Source organism: Bufo bufo, chromosome 3 (genome assembly GCF_905171765.1).
Source record: "Bufo bufo chromosome 3, aBufBuf1.1, whole genome shotgun sequence".
In the NCBI taxonomy this organism is placed as follows: domain Eukaryota; kingdom Metazoa; phylum Chordata; class Amphibia; order Anura; family Bufonidae; genus Bufo; species Bufo bufo.
Window position 1 is genome coordinate 353,054,045 of NC_053391.1, and position 13,164 is coordinate 353,067,208.

General features: G+C 43.3%; 1 protein-coding gene across 4 annotated transcripts in view; it reads right to left on the minus strand.

The window, feature by feature from the left end:
- Positions 1-13,164, minus strand: part of NIPAL3 (NIPA like domain containing 3) — a 48,669-nt gene that overhangs the window by 3,821 nt on the left and 31,684 nt on the right. For 3 of the 4 annotated variants that reach the window (XM_040424492.1, XM_040424490.1, XM_040424491.1), the window contains exons 6-11: positions 12,221-12,366; positions 10,459-10,555; positions 8,938-9,073; positions 8,159-8,247; positions 6,889-6,952; positions 6,561-6,655 (exon numbers count right to left, since the gene is read on the minus strand). In XM_040424492.1, the coding sequence (XP_040280426.1) occupies positions 6,561-6,655; positions 6,889-6,952; positions 8,159-8,247; positions 8,938-9,073; positions 10,459-10,555; positions 12,221-12,366 (627 nt within the window). The remainder of the gene's footprint in view (positions 1-6,560; positions 6,656-6,888; positions 6,953-8,158; positions 8,248-8,937; positions 9,074-10,458; positions 10,556-12,220; positions 12,367-13,164) is intronic. The other variant, XM_040424494.1, reaches the window with a different exon arrangement.

Genomic DNA, 13,164 nt, shown 5'->3' on the forward strand with positions numbered 1-13,164 from the left:
GGCCGGTGAAATCCGAAAGGTGCTCTTTGGAATATGGGCCCCTTTGCCCACCTAGGCTGCAAAAAAGTGTCACACATCTGGTATCTCCGTACTCAGGAGAAGGTGGGGAATGTGTTTTGGGGTGTCTTTTTACATATACCCATGCTGGGTGAGATAATTATCTTGGTCAAATGCCAACTTTGTATAAAAAAATGGTAAAAGTTGTCTTTTGCCAAAATATTTCTCTCACCCAGCATGGGTATATGTAAAATGACACCCCAAAACACATTCCCCAACTTCTCCTGAATACGGAGATACCAGATGTGTGACACTTTTTTGCAGCCTAGGTGGGCAAAGGGGCCCATATTCCAAAGAGCACCTTTCGGATTTCACTGGTCATTTTTTACAGAATTTGATTTCAAACTCCTTACCACACATTTGGGCCCCTAGAATGCCAGGGCAGTATAACTACCCAAGTGACCCCATTTTGGAAAGAAGACACCCCAAGGTATTCGCTGATGGGCATAGTGAGTTCATGGAAGTTTTTATTTTTTGTCACAAGTTAGTGGAATATGAGACTTTGCAAGAAAAAAAAAAAAAAAAAGAAAAAAAAAAATCATCATTTTCCACTAACTTGTGACAAAAAATAAAAAATTCTAGGAACTCGCCATGCCCCTCACGGAATACCTTGGGGTGTCTTCTTTCCAAAATGGGGTCACTTGTGGGGTAGTTATACTGCCCTGGCATTTTCCAGGGGCCCTAATGTGTGGTAAGTAGGTAAATGACCTGTGAAATCCTAAAGGTGCTCTTTGGAATATGGGCCCCTTTGCCCACCTAGGCTGCAAAAAAGTGTCACACATGTGGTATCGCCGTATTCAGGAGAAGTTGGGGAATGTGTTTTGGGGTGTCATTTTACATATACCCATGCTGGGTGAGAGAAATATCTTGGCAAAAGACAACTTTTCCCATTTTTTTATACAAAGTTGGCATTTGACCAAGATATTTCTCTCACCCAGCATGGGTATATGTAAAATGAGACCCCAAAACACATTCCCCAACTTCTCCTGAGTACGGCGATACCAGATGTGTGACACTTTTTTGCAGCCTAGATGCGCAAAGGTGCCCAAATTCCTTTTAGGGGGGCATTTTTAGACATTTGGATACCAGACTTCTTCTCACGCTTTGGGGCCCCTAGAATGCCAGGGCAGTATAAATACCCCACGTGACCCCATTTTGGAAAGAAGACACCCCAAGGTATTCAATGAGGGGCATGGCGAGTTCATAGAATTTTTTTTTTTGGCACAAGTTAGCGGAAATTGATTTTATTTATTTTTTTCTCACAAAGTCTCCCTTTCCGCTAACTTGGGACAAAAATTTCAATCTTTCATGGACTCAATATGCCCCTCACGGAATACCTGGGGGTGTCTTCTTTCCGAAATGGGGTCACATGTGGGGTATTTATACTGCCCTGGCATTCTAGGGGCCCTAAAGCGTGAGAAGTAGTCTGGAATATAAATGTCTAAAAATTTTTACGCATTTGGATTCCGTGAGGGGTATGGTGAGTTCATGTGAGATTTAATTTTTTGACACAAGTTAGTGGAATATGAGACTTTGTAAGAAAAAAAAATAATAATTCCGCTAACTTGGGCCAAAAAAATGTCTGAATGGAGCCTTACAGAGGGGTGATCAATGACAGGGGGGTGATCAGAGAGTCTATATGGGGTGATCACCCCCCTGTCATTGATCACCCCCCTGTAAGGCTCCATTCAGATGTCCGTATGTGTTTTGCGGATCCGATCCATGTATCCGTGGATCCGTAAAAATCATACGGATATCTGAATGCAGCCTGACAGGGGGGTGATCAATGACAGGGGGGTGATCAGGGAGTCTATATGGGGTGATCACCCCCCTGTCATTGATCACCTCCCCTGGAAGGCTCCAGGGAGACGCCTGTATGTGTTTTGCGGATCCGATCCATCTATCAGTGGATCCGTAAAAATCATGTGGACATCTGAATGGAGCTTTACAGGGGGTTGATCAATGACAGGGGTGTAATCAATGACAGGGGGTGATCAGGGAGTCTATATGGGGTGATCACCACAGTCATTGATCACGCCCCTGTAAGGCTCCATTCAGACGTCCGTATGCGTTTTGAGGATCCGATCCATCTATCAGTGGATCTGTAAAAATCATGCGGACATCTGAATGGAGCTTTACAGGGGGTTGATCAATGACAGGGGGGTAATCAATGACAGGGGGGTGATCAGGGAGTCTATATGGGGTGATCAGGGGTGATCAAGGGTGAATAAGGGGTTAATAAGTGACAGGGGGGGGGGGGGTGTAGTGTAGTGGTGCTTGGTGCAACATATTACTGAGCTACCTGTGTCCTCTGGTGGTCGATCCAAACAAAGGGGACCATCAGAGGACCAGGTAGCAGGTATATTAGACGCTGTTATCAAAACAGCGTCTAATATACCTGTTAGGGGTTAAAAAAAAACACATCTCCAGCCTGCCAGCGAACGATCGCCGCTGGCAGGCTGGAGATCAACTCTCTTACCTTCTGTTCCTGTGAGCGTGCGCGCGTTCACAGGAAATCTCGCGTCTCGCGAGATGACGCGTATATGCGCAGCGCTGCCACCTCCGGAACGCGAATCTGCGTTAGGCGGTCCGGAGGTGGTTAAAGGGAACCTGTCACCACAAAATGCAGTACAATCTGCAGGCAGCAAGTTATAGAGCAGGAGGAGCTGAGCAGATTGATGCTTAGTTCTATGGGAAAAGATGCAAAACTTATACGTTATACATTTATCTCTCTATTGAGAGACGTGAACATCTCTCAGTACCCGGAGGTGTTATCAGTGATTGATAGCATTCTCTGTATAAGGTCTCATGCACATGACTGTGTTATTTTGTAGTCCGCAAACCTCGGATTCGCAAAATATGGATACCGTCCATGTGCATCTCACAATTTCCGCAGGCCCCACTGTAAAAATGTATATTCTTTTCCACAAAATGAACAGGAATAGGACATGTTCTATTTTTTACAGGACGGAAATGTGCTGTCCGTATTTTTTGAAACCCCAATGTAATGAATGTGTCCAATCTACAAAAAAATTAGTCCTACTGTATTACTGGAGCGCCTTTACCACTTCTGACATGTCCATGTGTGTTTTGCGGATCCACAAGACACGGACACCGGCAATGTGCGCTCCACATTTTGCGGACTGCACATTGCCGGCACTTAATAGAAAATGCCTAATCTTGTCCGCAATTGCGGACAAGAATAGAACATGTTCTATTTTTTGGGGGAACAAAATTGCAGACCCGGAAGTGCGGATCCGCAATTCCGGATTCGTGCAGCACATTATGTGGCCCCATAGAAATGAAGGGGTCCGCAATTCTGTTCCGCAAAATGCGGAACAGAATTGCGGACGTCTGAATGGACCCTAAGTAAGTGATTGAATACCACATGTAATGAGAATTTTGGAGCACCCATTCTTGTGACTCTTTGTTGTGCTATTCCTCTATTATTCCTGCTTGAAGAAATAATAGTAATAGTAGTAATATGTCAGAGAAACCAGACTTGTGTTTTCTCTTGAAGATGTTTCTCTAGTCATCTGACTGGATTTCTCAAATATAAAGACAGTCGGATGACTAGCAAAACGTCTTCAAGAGAAAATATAACAAACAAGTTAAAAGTTCAGTTACTCTGACTTATTACTACTGCTCTGACTTATACTACTGATGAATAACAACTTTCACATAGAAACATAGAATGTGTCGGCAGATAAGAACCATTTGGCCCATCTAGTCTGCCCAATATACTGAATACTATGAATAGCCCCTGGCCCTATCTTATATGAAGGATGGCCTTATGCCTATCCCATGCATGCTTAAACTCCTTCACTGTATTTGCAGCTACCACTTCTGCAGGAAGGCTATTCCATGCATCCACTACTCTCTCAGTAAAGTAATACTTCCTGATATTACTTTTAAACCTTTGCCCCTCTAATTTAAAACTATGTCCTCTTGTAGCAGTTATTCTTCTTTTAAATATTCTCTCCTCTTACCTTGTTGATTCCCTTTATGTATTTAAAAGTTTCTATCATATCCCCTCTGTCTCGTCTTTCTTCCAAGCTATACATGTTAAGGTCCTTTAATCTTTCCTGGTAAGTTTTATCCTGCAATCCATGTACTAGTTTAGTAGCTCTTCTCTGAACTCTCTCCAAAGTATCAATATCCTTCTGGAGATATGGTCTCCAGTACTGCGCACAATACTCCAAATGAGGTCTCACTAGTGCTCTGTAGAGCGGCATGAGCACCTCCCTCTTTCTACTGGTAATTCCTCTCCCTATACACCCAAGCATTCTGCTAGCATTTCCTGCTGCTCTGTGACATTGTCTGCCTACCTTTAAGTCTACTGAAATAATGATCCCTAAATCCCTTTCCTCAGATACTGAGGTTAGGACTGTATCACTGATTTTATATTCTGCTCTTGGGTTTTTACGCCCCAGGTGCATTATCTTGCACTTATCAACATAAAAGTTTAGTTGCCAGTTTTCCTAAATCCTTTTCCATTTGGTGTATCCCTCCAGGAACATCAACCCTGTTACAAATCTTTGTGTCATCAGCAAAAAGACACACCGTACCATCGAGGCCTTCTGCAATTTCGCTGATAAAGATATTAAACAATATGGGTCCCAGAACAGATCCCTGAGGTACCCCACTGGTAACAAGACCTTGGTCTGAATATACTCCATTGACTACAACCCTCTGTTGCCTGTCCCTCAGCCACTGCCTAATCCATTCAACAATATGGGAGTCCACGCACAAAGACTGCAATTTATTGATAAGCCTTACTAAAGTCTAGATAAGCGATGTCTACTGCACCTCCTCCATCTATTATTTTAGTCACCCAATCAAAAAAATCAATAAGATTAGTTTGACATGATCTCCCTGAAGTAAACCTATGCTGTTTTTCATCTTTCAATCCATGGGATTTTAGATGGTCCACAATCCTCTCCTTAAGTATGGTTTCCATTAATTTCCCCACTATTGATGTCAGGCTTACTGGCCTATAGTTGCCCGATTCACAGACAGGAACAAATGTACTATTGGGTGTTTGTCCCTACACCAGAGATCAGCAACCTCCGGCACTCCAGCTGTTGTGAAACTACAACTCCCAGCATGCTCCATTCACTTATTTTGGAGTTCTGAGGACAGCCAAGCAAGTGTGCATGCTGGGAGTTGTAGTTTCACAACAGCTGGAGTGCCGGAGGTTGCTGACCCCTGCCCTACACCTTCTGACACTGTCCAATCAGTGCTGTCAATATCAGTCTTTGCAGGAACCCCCCCCAACTGGTAACAATTGTACCTTTGTTCATAAACATCTAGCAGGAATAATAGAGGAATGGCACAACATACAGTTCTAACAATAGATGCTCCAGAATTGTTATTGCATGGGGAATCAAGTACCATATTTTTCACCCTATAAGGGTCCATTCACACGTCTGCAATTTCATTCCGCATTTTGCGGAACGGAATTGCGGACCCCTTCATTTCTGTGGGGCTGCACGATGTGCTGCCCTGTCCGCAATTCCGTTCCCGAAAAAAAAATAGAACATGTCCTATTCTTGTCCGCAATTGCAGACAAGAATAGGCCTTTTCTATATAGTGCCGGCGATGTGCGGTCTGCAAAATGCGGAACGCACATTGCTGATGTCCGTGTTTTGCAGATACATGGATCCGCAAAACACACACAGACGTGTGAATGGACCCTAAGAAGCATTCCCCCCCCCCCCCCCCCCCAACGTGGAGGGAAAATGTCAGTGCATCTTATAGGGCAAATACTAATGAGCGCTTCCATTATAGAAACCCTCATTAGTACAGGAGAATCGGGAAGCGGTGAATACAGTGCTCCTTGTGCTGGCTCTCTCCTGGTCTCCTCCTGCAGGTGCTGCACACTGTGCGCTCAGCGTAAGGACATAGGCGAGCTCAACGTCGGGTCACTGCACAGCACGGCAAGAAGAGAGCTGGATCTCAGGAACAGCCGTGACGTCCAGAACAGGAGAGGAGAGTTGATTTTTATTTATTTTTTGTCTGATCGGAGGTCTGATTGGGGGTCTGAGCTGTAGTCTACTTAGCATTGGGGGTCTTATATGATGTCTGTTTGAGGTGACTGATTAACATTGGAGGTCTGATCTAAGGTCTGTTTAACACTGGAGGTCTGATCTGAGATCTGTTTAGGGGTATGATTAACATTGAGGGTCTGAGCTGAAGTCTGATTAACATTGGGGGTCCAAGCTGAGGTTGGTTTGGGGTTCAGAGCTGAATTCTGATTAGTATTGGGAGTCTAATGAAAAAAAAATTTGTTTTTCTTATTTTCCTCCTCAAAAACATAGGTGTGTCTTATGGGCAGGCGTGTCTTATAGGGCGAAAAATATGGTAGTTACTAAAACAAACATGTCATGAGAGGTCCTCTTCAAATCTCATTCTCCTGTATGAGCATACGAGATCTGAGGTTTGAGCCTAACTTTTGGTTCTAAAAGTTGATATACAATGACCTGCACTTGTGGCAATTTTACCTGGCATAGAACTAATGGCAACATAAGGTTCAAATGCTTTTGTCTTCTTTCTGCTCCTTGTGATAAGAAAGACTCCCAAAAACGCAATAAGGCACCTTTGGGAAAAAAAAAGAATCCATTACATTTACAAATAACTGAAATCTGTACTGTGAACAAGGAACACTTATGAAAAACCCACACCAACCAATATACATTTTCATTGGGAAATGCAGGACCAGAAACATATGTCTACATGGATGATGGACAAACATAGTTTTACTGGACTGATAATTCAGTCACAAAACTAGACCGAATATTAGGCATAAAATAGCACAGCATCGAGCCCTACCCTAAAGCAAACATGCAGAGATGCAGCGCATCTTCGTTCCGGAAGTCAACGTAGAATACTGCTCCTGTAGAAACAGTGATGTAAACACATTTAATTATATACCAATCTGGTTACTAGTCAAAATTGCCAATAATAAAAAACGTAACATGCAGGGGTATAACTACCATAGTGGCAGACCATGCGACTGCTATGGGGCCCAGGGTAAGAGGGATCATCCCCTCCTCTACTGGAGGTGAAAACTTGGTCAGGACTCTACCTTCTAAAAAGGAACAACTTTTAGCTAATGAGGCAGTAGAAAAAATGGCCCAAGGGTCACTGAAAGGGGTTTAGGCTGAAACCCTTCCGTCCTGTGTGGGATCAAACCAGGCCGGTTTGATCCTTGCTATGGGGCCCTTACTTCTCTATGTATGCCACTCCTTACATGTGCTCACAACTGTTCCTCAAACGGGTTGTGCTAGATTAGGAGCACAAGAGATGAATAAAATAACAAAATAAGCATTGCTTACCTTCATTGCTGTCGTTCCGATTCTCCCCACTGGCCCTGGTTTACAGGGCTGCAGCTCTGATATCACATTGATGGCACACAACCACTCCAGCCTAACTGGCGTCAGCGGTGTATGTTTCAGCCAAGTCATTCCAAAGGTAAGTAATGCTTATTCTGCTGTTTTACATCATTCTTCATAATCTCTGACAAATCCTCTAATCTGCACAGTATTTCACTTGGTAGAGCAAGTCTAACTATTGTCCCCAAATCTGGAGGTCATAAGAAAATGGCATCTGGTCACATTGTCACCTCTACATGTTTTCTTGGATATTTTACTATCAGTGTGTGCTGGATCTGGCGGGAGGGCGTGCTCTTTGTGGAGAGCTAGAGACAAGAATTAGCTCTCCTCCAGAGAATAGAATTGGCGCTCGTCCCACCTATAGGTGCCTACCCTAATCCTAGTTAGGGCTCCCTAATGGGTCCGAAATTAACTCACAGGGTAGCTAGCTACCAATAGGTGGCATTGGAGAGACCATTTTTGTCCTTTTGGATGAGAACTAAATTGCGTAGAGTATTTGCCTTACTGCACAAAATGCACTAGCTCTACACAGGGATCGGATCTACTACAGAAGACGCTTCTCCTGGATTATCCTGGATATTGTGCCAATGTCTCATTGCTTCAGTGTCTTTGGAGACTTATCTGTTTATCACAACAGAAAAATAAATGCATGTATGCTTTTGTGGCAACCGCCATCAAGCAACTATTGGAAAATGTACTAACTTTACCTGCAGATATAGCAAGACTTGTAGACACAATGTAATTAACACTTGCAATCAGGGCAGAATCATATAACTCGGATGCTTCAGAAAGAAATCTGCATTAAAACAGAGATATTTTACATCAGTGGATTCAGAATAATGAGTATAATATATCTAAAAAAAAAAAACTAAAAAAAAACTAAAAAAAAAAAAAAAAAAAGCACCGCAAAACACAAGACGTTACCTAAGAAAAAATACCATACATACGTATTACTGTTTCTTCAGTTTCTTTTTTTTTTTATAGTGTTCTTATTTTGCATTGCATTCAAGTCATTAATAAAAGTGAAGTTTGGCCTCCAGGCCACACAAATATGATCAACATGGATACATTGCACTAACTATAGTTAAAAAGCGAATCATCATTAAAAGGGTTTCCCGGGAGTATTGATGGCCTATTTTCAGGATGGGTCATCAATAGCGGATCAGTGGGGGTCTGAATCCCAGCACCCTTGCCGATCAGATGTTTGAAGAGGCTGCTGCACTAAGGTAAGCACTGCTGCCTCCTCTCAGCTAATCAAGCACAGCGCCGTCCATTGCATAGTGGCTGTGCTGGTTATTGCAGGCCCATTCACTTGAACGGGATGATTGAGCTACAAATGGGGAGCTGATGTCATAGGTCTAGGAAGAGGCCGTAGCCTCTTCAAACATCTGATCAACGGGTGGTGCTAGTCTTACCCCAATTATCAGATAGCTCACAATACTATAATAATCGACTTTACTATAGTAATGGTAAGCTGTGCACTTACGATGCTTGTGCAATAGAAGTAGCAACCATAGTCACAAACATGATGTAAAAAATGGGATATCCGAGCTGCATGGTGTCTTGTATGGAGACAATGATCATCCCAGCGAGCGCTTTCACTGTGATAACGGTTGCAGACCCTACAAAAAAAAAAAAAAATTATCTGTTACATACCGTATTTTATGGTGCATGGTAAAGTGGTACATAATACACTCATTGCCAAAAAAATAATAATAATGCACCCAGATAAAAATGTCGAATTGCAGTAAAACTCGGCATGCAGTTATGTAACCGATTACAGGTGTGGTCTATAGAAAGGCTCTCTGAGGCTACTTTTGGGTAATGTACCTCTGGGTGGGATATTGTTGACTGCTAGACATGCCTCTATGACACACTCGAAGATATTTTACTCAGTTGGCAGACTTTTAGAGGTGGTGTCTCCATGGTCGTTTCGACAAACTGCCCACCATCTAGGCAGTTCTGACCTAGCTGTTAGGTGCTGTTGGGAGTGGTGGTTACGTGAAAGCACGCACGCACAGACCACAAGCAACACTTTCTTGGCCTGCCCAGTCACCAGATGTTTCGCCAATTGAGCGTTGATGGTACCAGTTGGGATACCAGCTTCAGCAACCTACAAATGTGCAGGATCTACAAGATCAGCTGCAACATCTGTGGGCAACTGTGCTACAGCATACCATACAGAACCTGTATGTCCTCCATGTCCAACCATCTCTCATCTTGTATCCAGGCTAGAAGTGGGTACTAGAGCCTCCTTTCAGTTGTACAGTTTTCCCCAATAAACGTATCCTTTCGCTCTAATATTGTAATCTCTTCCATATATCATCAGTACATTCACACAGAGAAAGTTTTACTTCAACAATTCCTTCTTGGTGCTTTCTTTTTTGTCAATGACAGTACTTGTATAAACATAAAAGTGTTCCAATTACTGTATAATATCTCAGAAAATTGGGAGGTTGTAAACAGGGAGCCCTGCCAATACCTAGAATGAGTAGAGCCTTCTACTTTTTCATATTGGAAAGGACTTATAGAAATATGCAATTATATAAATCAGCAACTATAAACTATTTGTGCTGGCATTATTGTATTGCCAACAGCAAAGTATTTTCTTACAGAAGGTCTCAGACGGATCACCAGCTGTCAAAAAACTCTGCTGCAGGCCCCTGCGTGGTAGGTGGCCAGGGCACTGCTGTGGAGGGGGTGCTGCACTGGAATGGGCACAGTGCCCCCTTTGTACTCATGATTATTGGGGTCCCAGAGATTAGACCGCCACGATCCAAAAGTTATAATGGTAAAATCACTTTTTCAGTTTTCCCCCAGGAGAGTTATCTTATCTGATAACGAGGGTCTGACCTGAATGTGTACAAAAATGTTAACTTATAGGTCCACATCACCCATTGCATGACTGTATTACAGCTGGAGGTACCGGTCAAATAATGTGGTTGTAGATTTGCCCAAAAAACAAACAAACATACAAATACTAAAAGTAACAGCAAGATGCAATTACCCAACAATGCAACCAGGGTTAATATGATGAGCAAATAGTTAGCATTCTTCTGTTTGTAGTAATAGAGCAGGAAACAGAAAGCAAGGATCGTCACCAGCTACAAAGCAAAACACAAAAGACACAGTTAATGTATTCTGAAGAAACCACACAACGCTTAGGACACTTCATATCTGCAGATTAACAATAACCAGTGTGTGTGTGTGTGTGTCCGCAAATGGGTCCGCATCCGTTCCGCAATTTTGCGGAACGGGTGCGGACCCATTCATTTTCTATGGGGATGGAATGGATGCAGACAACACACAGTGTGCTGTCAGCATCCGCATTTGCGGAGCGCGGCCACGATCTTCAGGTCCGCAGCTCTGGAAAAGATAGAACACGTCCTCTTCTTGTCCGCAGCTTGCGGACAAGAATAGGCATTTCTATAGGGGTGCCGGGCGGGTGTGTTGCGGATCCGCAACACACCACGGACGTGTGAATGGAGCCTTATACTGTACAGAGCTATAGAAAATAACCATCCCTGCCAAAAAATGTACTATTCTTCTGAAACACTTTCAAAACCCCTTTACCCATTATGCCATTGTCACACCCTCTTGTACTGCTTTGTTGCCCAGGACAGGCAGGTGCAGTCTTCCTACTACCACTGTTCCTGTACTCTCAGCCTGCTCCAGCGCATGCGCAGTTACTGTGTGCTCCCTGTACACTGGAGACCAGAGCAAAGGAAGTACAAGGAGTTATAGCAGAGGCCAGCAACCTCCGCCACTCCAGCTGTCACAACTCCCAGCATGCTCCATTTTTACTTCTATGGGAGTTCTGAGAACAGTCAAGCAAGTGTGCATGCTGGGAGTCGTAGTTTTACTAAATGTGGATTGCCGAAGGTTGCTGATCCCTGAGCTATAGGGAAAAGTAATCTTAGGACAAAATTCTCACCACACATTTTCCCAAGAATTCTCAGCATAATCAGCAATGAATACACAGCAAAAACAGCATGTGGTATTCAGTAGAATGTGTCAAGCCCTGAATAAATTTTCCTTTGCAGACTGTGAATGCAAATTGCTAAGATCTCATCTTTTCTGCTGCAGTAATATGCAGAGGATTTTCAGCCTGTGTACCCACCATCTGTGGACATATACTTACAGGGGAAAACTGGCAGTAACATGGAGGTTGTTCTGTTTTCCATGCTGAACACTGCAAGGTGCAGAAAGCCACTGGGGACCAAAAGGTCATGGACAGATTTGATAGTTAAAGGGGTCAAGCCATGAAAAATATTCTACATTTTTCAAACCAGCACCTGAATTGCATATATTAAAAATTTTGTATAGCCACTGAGTTATTCAATAAAATGTATCTGTATAGCGCCATCTGCTCTTTGTTCTTTTCCTTATTTCTCCGTCCACCTCAATGAAGTGGTCGCATGTACACAGTTTAAATTCTTCAACTGCCACCAGCCCTATTTTCTGTTAGAAGCAGAGGCCGTTAAAGGGAAAGAGCTACAGCAGAAAAGACACACCCCTGAGAAAGGACACGCCCCCTGAGCCGCTAGCCTGAAATAAATTTAGCAGAACAATCAGAGTAATGAATGGGGAGATCTGTGGATCCATGTGAGGTACAAGACTGGTCCTAGCTTTGTTTAAAGAGATTGTCATGTACTATATAGTTATCTGATTTTCATGTTTAACATCAATCATGGGTGATGGAGTTTTGAAAAAGTGTCCCACGCAGAGACCATGCCCTTCTCCAGATCTCATGTGGATGCAGAACTTACCAAGTATAGCAAGAACGGCCAGCCTACTAAGTGTCTAACGATGTTATCTCCAGTCATCTTCTCATGGCCGTTAGGTCCAAATGTAATCAGCAGATACGTGCCAATGACCGCTAAGCCACAACCTATAAAGGACAAGACATAACGTCCTTTTGGAGGATGGAAGAAGAAGACACATATAGAAATCAGAGGCCCAGTTAGTGAACATGCAATTGAAAATGTGGAAGTTACATGATCACAAAATCAGTGAAGTAGAGAACGTGATATTGTGCAGAAAGAAAGGTGAGGGAGGATTTGTATCCAAATGGGTGTAAGGGACCCAAAGCGACCAGATTGCAATTCAACATTTCTCAGATGGCCTTTGAAAAAACATGAAAGTAATTGGCAACTGCTCTACTTTTTTCCTTGCATTAGTTTTAATAAATTTCCCACATGGAGTTTTAAAGGGACAGTATATGTGAAGTCTGCATGGCTCCTGAAACAAACAATCCCATAGACATCTCTGGCCTTTTCGTGGGGACGGTTTGAAGACACGGGGGCAGGTAGTCTAGACCTGCACCTGATTTACCACAGGCTGGATGATAAATGTGGTGCAGGGATAGACACTTTTCTCTGACTCTGTACCAACTATTGGTTGGCTTACTTTGGGACAGAATTTTACACCAGACTTGTTGTGCAATTTTGACACATCTTAGGCTCTACCCCCTTTCCCATGAAGTCCTGCTCCCTTCCTGCTAAGCCCCATCTCCTATTCAAGTGACTTTGGAAAAAAATTGGACAAACTGTAGTTGGCCCTTAATTTGCCACTTTTCAGAGAGATTCTAGGTGCAGACACATTCGTAAATCTGGGCCTCGGGATTCAGCTAAAGCGTGCAGCCTTCTTGGCATTGAGCTGATAAACGTCAGGGGGGGGGGGGGGATCTGTAACAGCTGTTCCCACTGATGGT